The sequence below is a fragment of the Coregonus clupeaformis genome, chromosome 27, assembly GCF_020615455.1.
Source record: "Coregonus clupeaformis isolate EN_2021a chromosome 27, ASM2061545v1, whole genome shotgun sequence".
Taxonomy (NCBI): domain Eukaryota; kingdom Metazoa; phylum Chordata; class Actinopteri; order Salmoniformes; family Salmonidae; genus Coregonus; species Coregonus clupeaformis.
Window position 1 is genome coordinate 1,199,557 of NC_059218.1, and position 17,681 is coordinate 1,217,237.

At 45.7% G+C, this 17,681-nt stretch overlaps 1 protein-coding gene across 1 annotated transcript in view; it reads right to left on the bottom strand.

Annotated features, from left to right (window-relative positions):
* Positions 1-3,070: 3,070 nt before the first annotated feature.
* LOC121541511 (seizure 6-like protein) overlaps positions 3,071-17,681 on the bottom strand; it is a 46,767-nt gene continuing 32,156 nt past the window's right edge. The window contains 13 exon segments of the mRNA XM_041850576.2: positions 3,071-5,874; positions 6,005-6,110; positions 6,576-6,690; positions 7,607-7,642; positions 7,975-8,169; positions 10,679-10,870; positions 11,236-11,430; positions 12,137-12,333; positions 16,366-16,400; positions 16,402-16,505; positions 16,803-16,997; positions 17,097-17,263; positions 17,420-17,591. Coding sequence (XP_041706510.2) covers positions 5,845-5,874; positions 6,005-6,110; positions 6,576-6,690; positions 7,607-7,642; positions 7,975-8,169; positions 10,679-10,870; positions 11,236-11,430; positions 12,137-12,333; positions 16,366-16,400; positions 16,402-16,505; positions 16,803-16,997; positions 17,097-17,263; positions 17,420-17,591 — 1,739 coding nt within the window. The 3' untranslated portion in view covers positions 3,071-5,844.

Sequence of the window (17,681 nt, forward strand, 5' to 3'; positions counted from 1 at the left end):
TCAGGAGTCTTATGGCTTTGGGGTGGAAGCTGTTAAGAAGCCTTTTGCTTGCCATGCGGTAGCAGAGAGAACAGTCTATGACTAGGGTGCAGAGCATATGAGCGGAGTGGAGCGGAGTGGAGCGGTGAGAATCTCAGCTCCTCGCTCACGGAGCTGTTCACCCCTCCGCTCCCCCCGCTCAAAGCCACATCAGGCCAGTCCGCTCATTATCGCTCAGCGCTCAACGCAGTTTGCATCGCGCTCCACTCAAATCGCCCCCCGCTCACTCCAAAAAAGGAACAAAATCTGCATGTATTTCACTTTTAGCTTAAACCACAGCCTTACTTTATCTCCCCGAATTTGTTGCATACAGACTCATCTCGGATTATCCATTCTGTCTTGAAACGGGGATCTAACACTGACGCTAAAATGAGATGTTAATCAGTATAGTATATTCCATAGCGAATTGACACGTTGTTTGCCAATGTTTCTGCAAAAGCAGCGATGCCCATTGGAAGTGCAGCGTGGGTGTAATCGGTGAGCAGGGATTTGATTTCTGTGACAGCAGGGAGGATCATCCCCAGGTTCCCCAGCTCCTTCTGCATTTTGTCTGTGAGGTCTGCTAGTGGTGTCAGCACACTGACAAGGTGCGTCAGCTGCCGTACTTGATTCAGGGTGATGTTAGCAACATTAGACTTGAGTTTGTTTTACCATAACGGGTCTTTTTGGAACAACCGGATGAACGACTGAATCATCCGCAGCTGGCTGCTCCATCGAATGGCGCAGGCATTTGTGGGGCGGACACCTAATTGGTCGGTTTCCTCTGTGCTCTTGCGTACACTTTTCACCAGGTGCCCGACTTTCACTAACAGCCTATTAATGTTGTCGTGTATGTTAACGGCGTTTTTGATCGCCAGCTGAAGCATGTGAATGGGGCATCTCAGATGTAAATTTGACAAAGTAAAGTACTGATTTATCATCGTTTCTTGGGGGAGTGTAGCCCGGTTGAGCTGCGCTGGCGAAGTGTTGCATCCCTTCGCGTTCTCCTTTACTCAGCGGTTCATAGTCCATGAAAATCATTTCAAAAAATGCTACATCCAGCTCTCTTTTTCTCTCCCTTGTTATGGTTGGGCCTTTGCGTGCAGTGAATAAACATTTGAATTCCTCAACCCTTTTCTCTTGTTGCTGCTGCTGCTCCTCTCGCTCTATAAAATACAAATTAATGGACGACACAAATTAAATTAAACAGATGGATTCTGGGTCAGGCTTGAGCATGCTTCAGACTCGTGGTGTGAGCGAGCGAAATTGGAGCGGGACATAGGGCGACGCTCCGTCCTTTTAAAAATGCCGCTCTGCGCTCTGTTCAAAATCCGTCCGCTCACGCTCCACTCCGCTCATATGCTCTGCTAGGGTGGCTGGAGTCTTTGACAATTTTTAGGGCCTTCCTCTGATACCGCCTGGTATAGACGTCCTGGATGGCAGGAATTTTGGCCCCAGTGATGTACTAGGCCGTACGCACTACCCTCTGTAGAGCCTTGCGGTCGGAGGCCAAGCAGTTGCCATACCATGCAGTGATGCAACCGGTCAGGATGCTCTCAATGGTGCAGCTGTATAATTTTTTGAGGATCTGAGGACCCATGGCAAATTTTTTCAGTCTCCTGAGGGGGAATAGGCCTTGTCGTGCCCTCTTCATGACTGTCTTGGTGTGTTTGGACCATGATAGTTTGTTGGTGATGTGGACACCAAGGAACTTGAAGCTCTCAACCTGCTCCACTACAGCCCCGAAAATTTAGGAGAATGGGGGGTGCTCAGTCCACTTTTTCCTGTAGTCCACAATTATCTCCTTTGTCTTGATCACGTTGAGGGAGAGGTTGTTATCCTGGCACCACACGGCCAGGTCTCTGACCACCTCCCTATAGGCTGTCTCATCGCTGTCCGTGATCAGGCCTACCACTGTTGTGTCGTCTGCAAACGTAATGATGGTGTTGGAGTCGTGCCTGGCCATGCAGTCATGGATGAACAGGGAGTACAGGAAGGGACTGAGCACGCACCCCTGAGGGGCCCCCGTGTTGAGGATCAGTGTGGCAGATGTGTTGTTACCTACCCTTACCACCTGGGGGCGGCCCATCAGGAAGTCCAGGATCCAGTTGCAGAGGGAGGTGTTTCGTCCAAGGGTCCTTAGCTTAGTGATGAGCTTTGAGGGCACTATGGTGTTGAACGCTGAGCTGTAGTCAATGAATAGCATTCTCACGTAGGTGTTCCTTTTGTTCAGGTGGGAAAGGGCAGTGTAGAGTGCAATAGAGATTGCATCATCTGTGGATCTGTTGGGGCGGTATGCAAATTGGAGAGGGTCTAGGGTTTCTGGGATAATGGGATAATGGTGTTGATGTGAGCCATGACCAGCCTTTCAAAGCACTTCATGGCTACAGATATGAATGCTACGGGTCGGTAGTCATTTAGGCAGGTTACCTTAGTGTTCTTGGGCACAGGTAATATGGTGGTCTGCTTGTTGTTCAGCCACGACTCGGTGAAACATAAGATATTACTGTTTTTAATGTCCCGCTGGTAGGATATCCGTGATCGTAGTTCGTCTATTTTGTTATCCAATGATTGTACGTTGGCTAATAGGACTGATGGTAGAGGCAGATTATCCACTTGCCGTCGGATTCTTACAAGGCACCCCGACCTACGTCCCCAATATCTCTGTCTCTTTCTCATGCAAAATGTAAATGTAAATGTCATGAGAATGACTGGGATTTGGGCCTTGTCGGGTGTCTGAAGAAAATCCTTCACATCTGACTCGTTAAATAAAAAAAAATGTGGCCCGTACGAGGTGAGTAAACGCTGTCCTGATATCCAGAAGCTCTTTTCGGTCATAAGAAACGGTGGCAGAAACATTATGTACAAAATAAGTTACAAATAACGCAAAAAAACACACCCAATAGCACAATTGGTTAGGAGCCCGTAAAATGGCAGCCATCTCCTCCGGCGCCATTGATCTGCTCTTGTGGTGTCTGTATGGCTGATATGGGTCAGTATGTGAAAAGCCACACTAGATCACAGTGTGTAGTGACAGAGGCTTTTGGGTCAGTAAGGTCAGTGTATATGTGTGTCTTCTTGACGGAGGTATGTGTTGTGTGTAGCAAAGTACGTCAGGCCTACTTGGGGAAGAGGTAAGTGAGGTACTGAGCTCTCTTCAGAGTGAAAGGGTCTTTATTTCAGAGTACAAGTGCTGGCTCTCCATGTCAAACTATGATATCAAGAAGGAAAGCAGTGACCACTCGGTCCAGGACCTCAGTGCTGACCCCCTCCTCCTCATTAGCCCAACCTCAGACACAGCAGCCTGGGCACAACTCTTGTCTCCTCCCAGAAACGCAGGAACTGGGTCAGGGTGTAGAGCCGTCCAAGATCAGGAGCCTTGTTAACCCCATCCGTGCTGACACATGCATCACTGATGGAGACAGTTGTGCTTGGTCATGGTCTCTTGGTCACAGGTAGTAGGCCACTTGTGTGTGCATCTTTTTTGATCAGGTCTTTCTTGTAAAAGAGATGTTTTGGCTTCAGTGAGACTACCCTTGGTGAGACGTATAGAGAGAGGTACTTTGTGGAATAGAGGGAGAGAAACAAGACCAAGGTAGATTTTACATCTCATATTCATACAGAAACAAACTATATTATTATTCATCAAGTAAGTGCCTGTCAGTAAATATGAAATGCAAACTTCACAAGGTCTAATCAGGCATTCTAGAACCTTCGCTGTTCAATCAAGGTCAGTCAAGGTCAGAATTAGAACACAGATATGCAGATAGACAAACCAACAGAGAGATAAAGAGAGAGAGAGAGAGAGAAGGTGGAGGGGACATAGAGCGACGACAGATGAAAGGGAGACAAACAAGAAAGAAAAGGTCATGGAGGAAAAGAAAGTAGACAGTCTGCTATAAAACATTGACATGAGAGAGAGAGAGAGATATGTTTGCTGTACTTAACGGACGGAAGAGGAAGTTGAACTGTGGTGAACTAGTTTGAGTGTGAAAACTGGTGCGGAACAGAGTGAGTTAGATAAGGACAGAAGAATGAAGTGGTTAGAAAAGAGAGAAGAGGTTGAAGCATTTTTAGGACTGATTTCTCTGACCCACTAGGCCTTATTCTGTTTTATATCTATGCTATAGGACAGAAGTCACCATTGCAACTTCCATATTGATTTAAATGTAATTTTAAGGAATATCTCCCCTGACCCTAAATTAAGAACAAATACAGTAGCTCATATACTCGCTTGACCATCTAGTCTACTTTGTGTTGCACTACTCAGTCAAGCCTGCCTTTACTTCCTGAAAACATAGGGCTTTGTATGACTCTGACACCCTCTCTATTAAGCTGTTTTGTTGGGTAAATACACATATGCCCTCACAGACAGAAAATACACACACACACACACACACAGTTGTTTTCACACCTTTGCCGTTAAGTAGTACCTTTTCATTTGTGAATAGCAGCAATAGTCATTGAAACATAAAGCAACTTTGTTTTTGAGGCTGTTGGGTACTGAGGTCAGGGGGGAAAAAGCTGATGGGTCAGAATGAAAGTAAACCAGTTCCAACAACTCTGTCACCCCTGGTGTGTGTGTGTGTGTCTGTGAGAGAGAGATTGCGCTACAGGATCTTCAAACAAGAACGTGACAAATAACAAACTTGATCGCCGGATAGCCTTCCTATGCTATGAAGTGACTGGAAGTGCACACAGAAGTCCAGTGTCTGGAATGGATCCAGTTCTTTTACCTACCAGACTGTGTTCTTGAAGGAAAGGAGACATAGCCTGTGTGTGTGTCTATGGATATACTGCTGCATTAGCAGGACAACACTGCACCGTGTCAGAGAATGTTCTCTTCTTTATGTTCCTTGTTCTGCCCAGTGACATAGGGAGGGACACTCGAATAACTGACAACAAAGACAATGTGTGGGTTTTATTTTTATAGAAAGATTCTATCATACTTTTTATTTTGACCATTAATTTAGGGAAATCAGTAACATGGTACATCTTTTCTTTTTTTCTTCTCAAAATGAAAATGTATATTCATTAATCTGCATAAAACGTCACATTTACATCAAAATAAATACATAATCTGGTGGTGGTCTCTTCTGGTGTTTTTATGGTTGGTTGGTTGAGCTTGTACAGGGAAGGTCAGTTACTACGGTAAAACCAGTACTATAAACTGGTCTAAGACCAGGCCTTAGAAATGACTGCAGGCAGGAAGATGGGGAACGGACAGGAAGAGATAATGGCCTCACTTCATGTGTCTGATTCTGATTCTAAGGTCCAAATTTACTCCTGCATTTTACATCCCAATGGACCACATTCATTTAACAATACTTGAGTTTTGTTTTGGCTCTCTCCTCTCTTCTATCTTTCACTCCTCCTACTTTCTCCCCTTCTCTCCCTCACCTCTCCCCCTCTCTCTCCTTCATGTATTCCCTCCCTCTCTCTCCCTTACACACTCTCCCTGTCTCTGTATTTGTTCTCTAATGGTAGACACATGAGTAAATAGACACAACTTGTCACAAGTGCTTCAGTCTCTTTATCCCCCAAATCCTGCAGCCCCATTTCACAGTATCTCCTGTCCTCCCCTTTCTCCTCTCCTCTCTTCTCCCCCATTCCCTCTCCCACTCGTCTTCACTCTCTCGCACGCCTCTCTCTGGGATTGGAGGACAGGGTCATGGGGTCATGGGGGGAAGGGGCAGGACTATAGTCAGTATGTATTTACATAACTTCCTCCTGGGAGGGGCTAAGGAAGAGGAGGAAGGGTAGGGGGAGGGGAGGGGTTGGTGGGGTGGATGCTTCATTTTGGGATTCCAACAGTGGAGAAGGTCCTCATATTGATACCTCATATTCACGGTTGTCCTGAGAGAGAGGGAGAGAAAGAGAGAGAGATGATAAAGACCAGTAATAAGGACTCTCCTGTCTCATACAATGACTATGTTTGTGTGTGTGTTTTCAGTATGTGTGTGTGTTTGTGCATGTTCTTCCTCACCCCTCCTGTCTCGTAGAGTGGGTTGTCAAACTCGCTCTCCAAGGTGATCTGGCTGTAGGGGTGTGGGTAGATGAGTGGCAGCCGCAGGTTGGAGTGGTAGCGGCACCTGGTGGCCAAGAAAGGAACAGCATGGAGTCAGGAATATAAAAACACCCAGAACCTTCAGGACACCACCACTGTTTTCATGAGCAGAGAGAGAGAGAGTGTGTGTGACATAACATCTCATTCATTTGAGTCTATACATTGAGGTGAAACGTTCAGAACGTTGCAGATAGAATTGTCACATGTAGAGCAGCTGACATGATAATATCATATGACAGAGAATAATATCTGTTCTACACAATACATTTCTATCTGAATGTTCTGTAACGTTGCAGCCTCCTGTTATCCAACCATGACAAAGGTTGCACAGTCAAATAGGAAGGTAGCCAGGGCAGTTTGTTCAATCGTCATAGAGTTTCCATATGACCATTGATGGACAATATAGCTTTTAAACAGAGTTGAATACAGAATATTCAGCTCCAGTGTATTCAAGTAAGTAGTGTTGAGGTGAGAGAGGGCGTGGTCTAACCGTGTGATGTAGACGTAGGCTCCTCCCAGCAGCACGGAGAGCAGAAGTACAAGGATGAAGATGGCCAATGCCATGTTGCCACCGTCCAGCCCTGACCCGGCTGCTGCCTCAACAACTGGAGGAGATAGGGGATATAGAGAGAGGGAAGGAGAAGGAAGGGGAGGAGAGGAGAGGGAGATATAGAGAGAGGGAAGGAGAAGGAAGGGGAGGAGAGGAGAGGGAGATATAGAGAGAGGGAAGGAGAAGGAAGGGGAGGAGAGGAGAGGGAGATATAGAGAGAGGGAAGGAGAAGGAAGGGGAGGAGAGGAGAGGGAGATATAGAGAGAGGGAAGGAGAAGGAAGGGGAGGAGAGGAGAGGGAGATATAGAGAGAGGGAAGAGGAGAGGGGAGGAATAAGGAGACTAAAATAAATGAGAAATAGACATGGTGGCTTCATTGAAAAGGTCAAAACAACAGATAAGCATTACCAAGGCAAAAAATATTAAAGTGAATCCAACATGCATCGAAAATTAATACAGCATACAGGTAGTTAGGGAAAAGAGTGCATCGCCATCATTTACCTTTACATTTGAGTAATTTAGCAGACGTTCTTATCTAGAGCGACTTACAGTTAGTGCATTAATCTTAAGATACTTTAGCTAGGTGGGACAACCACATATCACAGGCATAGTAAGGCACACTTTTCCTCAATAAAATAATTATCAGCAAAGTCAGATCTAGAAATGGGGGCAGTCAAGGGCAAGTATTGGTTCTAGAAAGTTTTTTTGTTTGTTTGTATCCCAGCTAATTAAGAGACAAACAAAGATCTGAAAAGAAATAGATAGACAGCCCACTGGGCACAGATGTCAAATTCAACGTCTATTCCATGTTAGTTCCACGTCATTTCAATGAAATGACGTGGAAACAATGTTGATTCAACCAGTGTGTGCCCAGTGGGAGACATGCAGACAAGAACACGGACAGACAAAAACAGAGAAACACTGAGACAGACAGGCAGGCTCGCAGAGAGACAGACAGACAGACAAACTCACCTTCCAAAGCATGGTTGCCAAAGCAGTCATGGTTGGCTGCAAGACATCAGACATTCTCTCAGACATTGACAGGGTAGATAGGGTATATCATAACACTGGTGGCAGGTACAGTATGTCTAGGGCTGTCTAGAGTCCATTCATTTCCTATATAGTTGCACTACTTCTAACCGCAGCCTTAAACAACTACAGAGAGAGGAGGAACTACAAATATGTCTGCCGAGAGCTGCATCATGCACAGGGACATTATCATTACTAAAACAAGCACCATTCGCATGTAGCGTGTCTATGTGGAAGGTCAAGGTGAGGAATGTTCCATTCCATGCAAGTCTGCGTGGGTGGCGTGTGGGTGCTTGGCGGCTGGGCCTCACCCCTGCACAGCGGGAGTGGTCCGCTCCAAAATGATGGGTTCCCCAGAATACACTTGATGGCGACCTCGCCGATGAGCTCGTAGCCTTGGTAACAGATGAAGGTGAGCGACTCGCTGGGCAGGTAGAGGCGCTTGGACAGGATCTGGTACCCGTTGTCAGGGAGACCGGGGTTCTCACAGGAAACAGATTCCTCCGCTGGAGAGAGGGAGGGATGGAGAGAGAAAGCGTGTGCGAGAGAGAGAGAGAGAGAGAGAGAGAGAGAGAGAGAGAGAGAGAGAGAAAGGGGTCAACAATAATCTGCTCAACATTTATCAAGCCCTTGACCAGTTGAATCAAATCAAAATGAAATCACATTTTATTTGTCACATGCGCCGAATACAACAGGTGTAGACCTTACCGTGAAATGTTTACTTACGAGCCCTTAACCAACAATGCAGTTCAAGAAATAGAGTTAAGAAAATATTTACTAAATAAAATAAAGTAAAAAATAAAATAAAAAGTAACACAATAAAATAACAATAAAGAGGCTATATACAGGGGGTACCGGTTCCGAGTCAATGTGCGGGGGTACAGGTTAGTCAAGGTAATTTGTACATGTAGGTAGGGGTAAAGTGACTATGCATAGATAATTAACAGCGAGTAGCAGCAGTGTAAAAACAAAGGGGGGTGTCAATGTAAAAAGTCCGGGTGGCCATTTGATTCATTGTTCCGCAGTGTTATGGCTAGGGGGTAGAAGCTGTTAAGGAGCCTTTTGGACCTAGACTTGGCGCTCCGGTACCGCTTGCCTTGCGGTAGCAGAGAGAACAGCCTATGACTTGGGTGACTGGAGTCTTTGACAATTTTTTGGGCCTTCCTCTGACACCGCCTAGTATATAGGTCCTGGATGGCAGGAAGCTTGGCCCCAGTGATGTACTGGGCCGTATGCACTACCCTCTGTAGCGCCTTACGGTCGGATGCCGAGCAGTTGCCATACCAGGCGGTGATGCAACCGGTCAGGATGCTCTCGATGGTGCAGCTGTAGAACTTTTTGAGGATCTGGGGACCCATGCCAAATCATTTCAGTCTCCTGAGGGGGAAAAGGTGTTGTCATGCCCTCTTCACGACTGTCTTGATGTGATTGGACCATGATAGTTTGTTGGTGATATGGACACCAAGGAACTTGAAACTCTCGACCCGCTCCACTACAGCCCTGTTTATGTGAATGGGGGCATGTTCGGCCCTCCTTTTCTGTAGTCCACGATCATCTCCTTTGTCTTGCTCACATCCTCCCTGTAGGCTGTCTCATCGTTGTCGGTGAATCAGTGCTAGAAATGAAATAGCTCAATTAAGTGGAACAGCGTGGGGTACTGGAGTAGAGGGTTGAGAACTGGTTCTAAGGAGGTGTGAGTCACACAGTCCAACAGATAAGGAGGGTAGGGTGTTTGATTGACAGCTATGACTCATGGGTAATATCCGCCCCTCTTCCAGGGGGCCAGGGCCTGATCTGCATACTTCATTAGCATATTATATGCCTCACACACACGCACGCAAATGCATTCATGCACACATACGCACATTCACATGCATGCAAATAGAGACACAGGTTAACAACCATGAGAACGCAGAGAGGAGGAGGAAATTGTCATACACACACAATCATACACACTTTAATAACCATGAACACCCCCGCTGGGAGCGGTGTCAGCAGAACGAAGAGAGAGCCATCCCCTGTCGAGTCGTCTCTGCCAGAGATCAAGTGTTCATCACAGATTACCTCTGCAACATCAAACGCTATTAAAATAAAGCCCTGGTCTACAGGAGAGAGAGAGAGAACTGCACTGTTCAGGTTTAATATACAGTGGCTGACTGATGGTCGACATGCAGCCTCATGTCCTGGAAAAACACACTAGGGGGAAATACAGTATTCTTTCTAACAAAGATATCTACATATATTTCAGGATGTTGTGTATCCCTGAAATTCATGTAAACATTACAGTTTTGAAAACATAGCTTGTCCTAAAAAAGTGGTCTCTTGGCACAACCTACCCCGGGTGTGGAGTAAGTTGAGCCGTCTACAAATTTCTGTACTGAATGAAATATTACCAAAACCTCTATCTTTATTTACCAAACACAATTCAACACAATACCAATCGCTTTTTTGTATTTTAATCATTTTAAGCATCTTTTAACACACTTAACATAGGCCAGGCCCTGTTGTTACCTCATATCCAAGCGATAATGCCTTGCAATAATGTCTTACTCAACTTAGCCCAAGGCAAACATTTTGACTATATTAGCCTACACTGCTACAACGATCCACTTTCATGCTAGGTTTAGGACCTCATATTGAAGCTTACAGAGGCCCCAACTGATGTATAAAACAATCTTACAATTATCTACTTTGGTTTAGATACAAGCATCATTAAACCTTTTTTTGGACCTACTGTAACTTGTTTACCACTTTTTCCATGTGGTTTCTTCCTTCACAGACTCCATGAAATTATGACCTCTTCCTAAATATTTGGTCAAATAATTAATTTTGTGTATGGTTTCCTAGAAACAAGGGTGGCTCAACTTACCCCTTTGGCTCAACTTACCCCACTCCAACTGTAGCAAAAAGTAATCCATACATAGTCTGCCACAAATGGCACCCAATTCCTTATATAGGGCACTACTTTTGACCAAGGCCGCACTTACGCACACATGCATACACACAGGTACTCACAGACACAGTGGGGTAGTTTAGATGTCCAGACAGGGGTGCCAGGCTCTCGTCCGTAGCAGGTGAGGGTGGCACCGCCCTGCAGGATGAAGCCAGGGTAGCAGCTGTACTGGATAGTGGTCCCAACCAGGAGTTTAGGGTCTGAAAGTGACCTGGTGGAGTGTTCCACATGACCCGGGTCTGAACAATACATTACTGAAGAGAGAGGAGGGGGGAGGGAGAGAGAGAGAGAGAGAGAGAGAGAGAGAGAGAGAGAGAGAGAGAGAGAGAGAGGGAGAGAGTGGGCAGGGGGGTAGAGGGAAAGAAAGAGAGAAAGAGACAGAGACAGAGAGAGAGAGAGAGAGAGAGAGAGAGAGAGAGAGAGAGAGAGAGAGAGAGAGAGAGAGAGAGAGAGAGAGAGAGAGAGAGAGAGAGAGAGAGAGAGAGAGAGAGAAGAGGATGGGTGTCAGACTGTGTGGGGTTTGTACTAGGCAAGCACTCTCAATCTCTCTACTTCTATCTCACACACACACACCCACAAAAAAACAAACACCCTCCCCCAACCCCACTAGCTAACTCACTCTTCTCGCAGAAGGGGGGCTGTGTGCTCCAGGTGAGGTCTAGCTGACAGGTCAGAGTCTCTCGTCCAACCAGGTCGTAGCCTGGGTCACACTGGTAGGTGATGCGAGCGCCCCGCACCAGGGCAGTATGGGACGTGGTCTTCCAGCCATTCTGGATCTCCGGCAGGTCCGGACACGAGTCGTTACGGGACACCTCTGTGGCGACACACAAACACATGGAACTTTCATTTACAAATACTTATTGTGATTTATATAAATGTATTCTTACAAACAAAAGAACACACACAAAAGAACAAAGGAGAAGGGTTGCAGTAGGGATGTATTTATGCATGCCTTTCTAATTTTCTGGTGAAAGAAGTGTGCGGGTGTGTACAGTGTACATATAGAATGATCGAGTGTGCATGTTTGTGTTTCCATGTGTGAACGTGGAAAGCGTTCTAAATAATTATGTGTGTGTGTATGTATGTATGTATGTGCGTGTGTATCCGCAAAGGCCATGTGGGATGGTGAGACAAATAGGATGTGATTGAATAAGGGCAGAGAGAGAGAGAGAGAGAGAGAGAGAGAGAGAGAGAGAGAGAGAGAGAGAGAGAGAGAGAGAGAGAGAGAGAGAGAGAGAGAGAGAGAGGAGGGTAAAGTGGAGGAAGAGAGAAGGGAGATGAGACAGAAATAGAGAGTCTGGGACATTACACTGTCTCTCTCATTTCTTCATCCTCCTCTTTATCTCTCTAGCTCTGTCCCTCTTTCACTGACTCTCTGTTTCAACTCGGCTGCCGACTAGGCTATATCCAATTCGGCTATACCTCCAATATTGGCTACCATCTCTCATAAATTAATCTTGTTACCTCTCCTTCCCTCCCTCTCTCCCGCTCTGCTTCTCTTCTCTATCCCGCTCTCTTACCCATGTAGTTGATGATGAAGCCCTCTCCCTTGCCGAAGACGAGGCCGGCGGGGTCGGAGTGGAAGGTCACGGTGAGGTCAGGGGTCGTGGACTGTATCTTGAAGGGCCCGGTTCCGCCCACATACTGGCCCAGGATATGGGTGGTGACTTCATCACCGTCCAGGATGGTCAACATGTCACTGTCACTCAGGTTCAGACTGAAGGGGGAGAGTGAGAGAGAGAAAGGGAGAGAGTGCATAGTTGATTCAATTTCTAGTTGTTGAATCACTCACCAAATGTTTCTAAATGTAATTGTTCGTTGCTTTGGCAATAAGTAGCCTACTTTTGTCATGCCCATAAAGCATTGTGAATTGAAATTGAACGCATCCAACACGTCCCAAAGCACATGATATGAGTGTATATGGTATCAGCACCATATGGCTAACTCAGTGCAGTGGCGACCCGTCATTCATGTTGTGAGCTCCACCTGTTTAAACAACAACAACAGCAAAAAGGTTATCCTGTTTTGCATGTAATTCTGGCATTAATTCGTGTCACATATCAGTTTAGCAAGCAATGTAAAAAAAATAATTGGGTTAATAAAAGCAGCATACAAAATTTGTGTTTTTTACTTTGAGTAAGGCAGCTCCAAAATGCAGCAGTTTCAGCCTAGCTCAGTGCTTTCTGCAGTGGAGGGGCAGCCAGCGAAAGCACAGAGCGCAGGCATTGTTAATCTTCTCTGGTTGCGCTGTGATTGGCTCATGGTTCTGTCACTCATGAGGACACCATGTCACCGCAGAATCTGCGGGAGAGCTAGGAAGTTCAAGCCCCCCTAGGGTGCTACCATAGATTTACAGTAGAAGTGCCCATCCAAGAAGGCTCAAGGTCATTGGCCACAGACAAAATGACGTCAAATCACATTATATCTCTCGAAGCTTTGAATACTTTCAAATCTTAGCTAGCAAGCTAGCTAGCCAGATAAGCAGTCATCATGAATCACAACGACAATCTATTGGCAATCCTTTTCAATCCTTGTCATATGAAGAGAAATTAGAGATAAAATGTCTCGGTGCTCATCGGCCATTGGACATAAACATTTAATACATAACAAGTCAGATATCGCTAATTCAACAATGAGTGGTTTGGAAGGAAGCAGTGGCTAACTGTGAGCGTCGCAAAGCAATCACTATTTTGCTTCCCTGCCTGCTATTCGGTGGAGAGGGTGTGTGGTCCAAGTCTGGGTATAACCTTTTATTGCAGTGGGCCAAATCAGGGTCACACAGAGTGTTTATTGGTAGTCTTAAACAAATCTACCTTGAAACAAAAGTACACACCTCACACACATGGTTATGGGCTTCAAAAAAAGAAGACACCAGTAACATGTCAGATTTTGAGTTTATATACAGTACATCACAGAAGACTGAAATATAACAAAACCGCTTGACATAGAAACACCGGATTTTCTGTGTTAAAAATAAATAAATATTTATAACGTTCCACCCATGAGGCCACTAGGTCATTTGACTGCAGGAAAGGGCTACGGATTTAAAACATCCGTATCAAAGAGTTTCAAAACATGAGAATTGTGCATCACATGTAGACAACGCTGTTAAACTTAGATTACTGGGGAAATCAAACATAGTGGCTCAGCTAGACAATGCATATCGGAGAGCCATGACCTTCACAACCAACAAACGGAAGAGAATAAGTACGTGCTTGCCCGAATTATATCACGCATTAAATTGGGTGGCTGAACGAATATGCATAGGCTACGTCCATCTCAGCTCCCTCATGACAAAAATGCGGCTTGCTTCTTATCAGTTCATCTCTCCCTTACGCCATAGTTTATACATCTCAACTGTTATATTGCTTATATAGGCCTATCTCATTAGTATGTTATTCATCATTTTAGGTAATGTTAGAATTATGTATTTAATTGTTCTGCATACTTTGCGTATTATAAATAGCTCATGTGCTTTTCTCCACAAGGATGGGATACTATATAATGTTGTTGGGTCTGTAACCATGTTTGCCAGTGACAGTCTCTTTTCATTTACATATTTTTATTCAACAAAAAGTTAAGTAATAGACCCATGTAATTCTATTTCATATTGCGAGTGTTGTTTTGTTTGCGCAACGCGCTGTCTGTGAGTGTGTATAATGTCCATAAGTGGATACTCCTGATTGTATTGTCCTTCCTTTTTAGACCACATAACCGCTGAATCCGCGTCATTCTCCCGCTCTCTCTGTGGTGACTTAATGAAGAGTAAAGTTAAGGCCTCAACATATTACTGAATTTATCTGAACTAACATCTATCTGTCCATTTCGAATGTGCTGAACGAAGGACTACCTCGTCGCAGCTCGTTTGCTTGCACTTGCTTATACTTCGAGCTAAGTGTTAATGATATGAGAACCAACATTATGAATTTACTGAACATAAATGTAATAATGTTTGTGTATGTTTCGAAAGTCAAAAGTCATGTTGGCATTCGTTTTTATTGAAGGAGAATGTGGTTCTTATCGAGTTACACAAATCCACAAGGAGTCAGTAGAAACTATATTTAAGAAAGTCAGCTATATCAGCTATGGTTTTTTAAAAGGCAGTAAACGAGGATGAATTAACTGTTTCGCTGCCAGACAAGGCTTTGCTGGTAGCCAGGTGTAGCCGTGGTAAGGATTCACTCCATGGTGCTGAAAAGAAAGCTCCGCTGTTGGGACAGCTTTATGTAGGCCTTAACCGTTTGTGGGCATCGTTTGTCACCGTTATAGTGCATTTAATGTATTGTTTAGTGATGTGTAGTGGCTTCACCGGCATGCATCTAAAAAAAATGTGTTGAGTTTGCCCCACCAAGATGTTCATGCTAAAATCGCCACTGAATCAGTGTGAGGTAATGGGGTGAAGGTGTCAGAGACTAAAGGCTGGATGAGTCAGATGGAATGCTGGGAGCTGATGACCTCAGAGGGTGGGTGATGAGTAACATCTGGCTACTTTTACAACCTATTCCCATCAGAAATCGGACAGGTGTGTGTGTGTATGCATGTGTGTGTGTCAGTTTGTATGTGGCAGGCAGGTAGCCTAGCGGTTAAACAGGCGAACCAGCGACCGGAGATTCAAATCCCGGGTCCGGACAGAAAAAACTTGCGGGAAGTATCAAATCCCAGATGCCATTGCCGGCCGTTGTGCCATTAAACAAGGCACTTAACCCCCCCACAACAATGGCACACAGTGTGGCATTAGAGGCCTTCACTTTTTGGACCCGTTTCGAAATGGACAGGCCTTCCCATTCGACCCAATATGCATAAATATATATTTTTCAAATATAGAGAGAGTCCTGTTCCGAACGGACCCGAGGACAACTAGATCCGTTCCGTATAGACCTGGTCGGATCCAGACCCGGTCCGATCCGAGTGAGAGAAGCAGCAGAAAAGTCCATTTTAAGCTACTTTATTAACCGGAGTTGATAAAGCACGAGGGAGAGGAGGTAGAGAGAGGTGAGGCTCTAGCAGGGCCCGTGCTGTGTGTGTAGTCTACTGTGAGTGTGAGGGAGTGACACGGGAACAGGGAGGAGGGAGGAAGAGACGAGAGACAGCAACCAACCAAGCCGACTTGAACTATAGTAGCTGCATCAAACCGGGAGAAGCTAGTTAAATTGAGGCTGCGTGCCCTTTCTCGTCCTACACAGTTAGCCTACAAACAACAACAACTCCATTCAGAATATGAAGTAGCAGCATACCTGTTGGCTCCTGGTTGTTGGAGCTTCTCCTTCTCCTTTGACTTTTCATTCCATCTTCCATTGATTAGATATTTCCTAACTTTTGCCCCACTCGGAGGCTCTATTACTGTAGCCTGTTGCCGCTTTGATGACTTATGATTGGCTAACAACAACAACAACAACAACAACAAGCTATACGCGCCACTCTCATGAAAAGCAAGAGCAGCAGCATTAATGATACACTTTCTCTCTCTCTACTGCAGCATTCGCGTTCGGATCTGTATGGATCCTTCCGGACAACTCAGTTAAAATTACACATAGGCCTACCCGATACCCGTGGCAATCATATCAGATCCAACCCAGACCCGTGACATTATTTAGAATTCTGGATCTGGGTCTCGGGTATTCGGGTACAAGTGGATCGGTGAAGACCTCTAGTGTGTATGTCTTTTGGAGGGGTTGGGTTAAAAGTCAAAGTCAAATTTAGGTTGGAACTAATCTTAATATGTGTGTGTGTGTGTGTGTATATATCTCACAGCTGCACGTCGAGCAGCACGCGTTTTTTCTTCTCCTACATGTATCCTCCAGCTGCAGTCCTCTCCCTCTCCGTACCACTCTGGCCAGTTAGGAGACAGGATCACACCCCCAGGACCCGCTAGGTCCCCCCCACACAGGGCTGGAGACGGAGAGAGAGGAGAGAGTGAGAGGGGGGAGAGAGGGAGAGAGACAGATGGGGGGGGGGGGAGATATCCCAATTAAAAAACCCAAAGGAACTGTATGTTTTAATTTGAAACTCTGTTGTCAAATTGGTATCATTAAAGATAAAAACCTCACAGCTTGATATCAGATATCAGAACTCTCTCAATATGAAAGAAAATGCCACCATAGGATTTTCAGAAGTCTACACAGACACACACACAAATATACAACCCTCCCAACACACACACACACCCTGACTCCCTCACACACACACCTTTGCAGAGTGGTTCCGTGTCGTTCCAGTAGGGGTCTCTGGCATTGATACACTCTATGACGGGCGGCCCCTGCTCCAGAGAGTGACCAGTATCACAGCTGAACTGCACCACAGCTCCAACACCATAGGCCTGGTCAGTGGTGCTGAAGTTACCATTCTGCAGGTAGGGCTCATAACAATGACCACGCTCAAACGCTGCAGAGAGAGAGACAGGAGAGGGAAAAGAGAGGTTAGACAGAAAGGTTATAACATATGATTACATGTTTCATCTGGTTTGTGTGTGTGTGCTCTTACCCTCATAGCGGATGTTGAAGCCTGTATTGTGGTTAGGTTGGTCAGTGATGAACTGTACCCTGACCGCTGGACCCTCACTGATCACCCCTTCAAACGGTATTGGACCACCCCGCCCCGAATCAAATAGCACCACAGACCCAGCGTCCAGACCACTCCATAACACAAGTCTGAGGGGAGAAATTACTTTGGAACACTTTATGGGTCCAAGATGATTGTGATATGCAAACTATAAACAACATGAAGATTTTATGCATTTCAAATGTGGATTATAGCACAATTATAGGTTACATATTCAAAGCTCAAACACACTCTCTCTCTCTGACCTGTCGGTGGGTCCAAGGGCCAGTCTCTCCAGGTGCAGGTGTAGTCTCTGTGCTGTGGGGGCCTCCATGGACCAGGAGCAGGAGCGGTCCTGGGTGGCGTTGGGCCCCGGGTGGGGAGAGGGAGACAGGATCCTCCCTACTGTAGCATTCTTCACTGAGCCCCCACACAGTGCTATGGAGGGAGAGAGGTGATGATTATATGTGTGTGTGTGTGTGTGTGTGTGTCTCCCCAGCTCTGCAGCTGGGCATGTTGTTGCGCCAG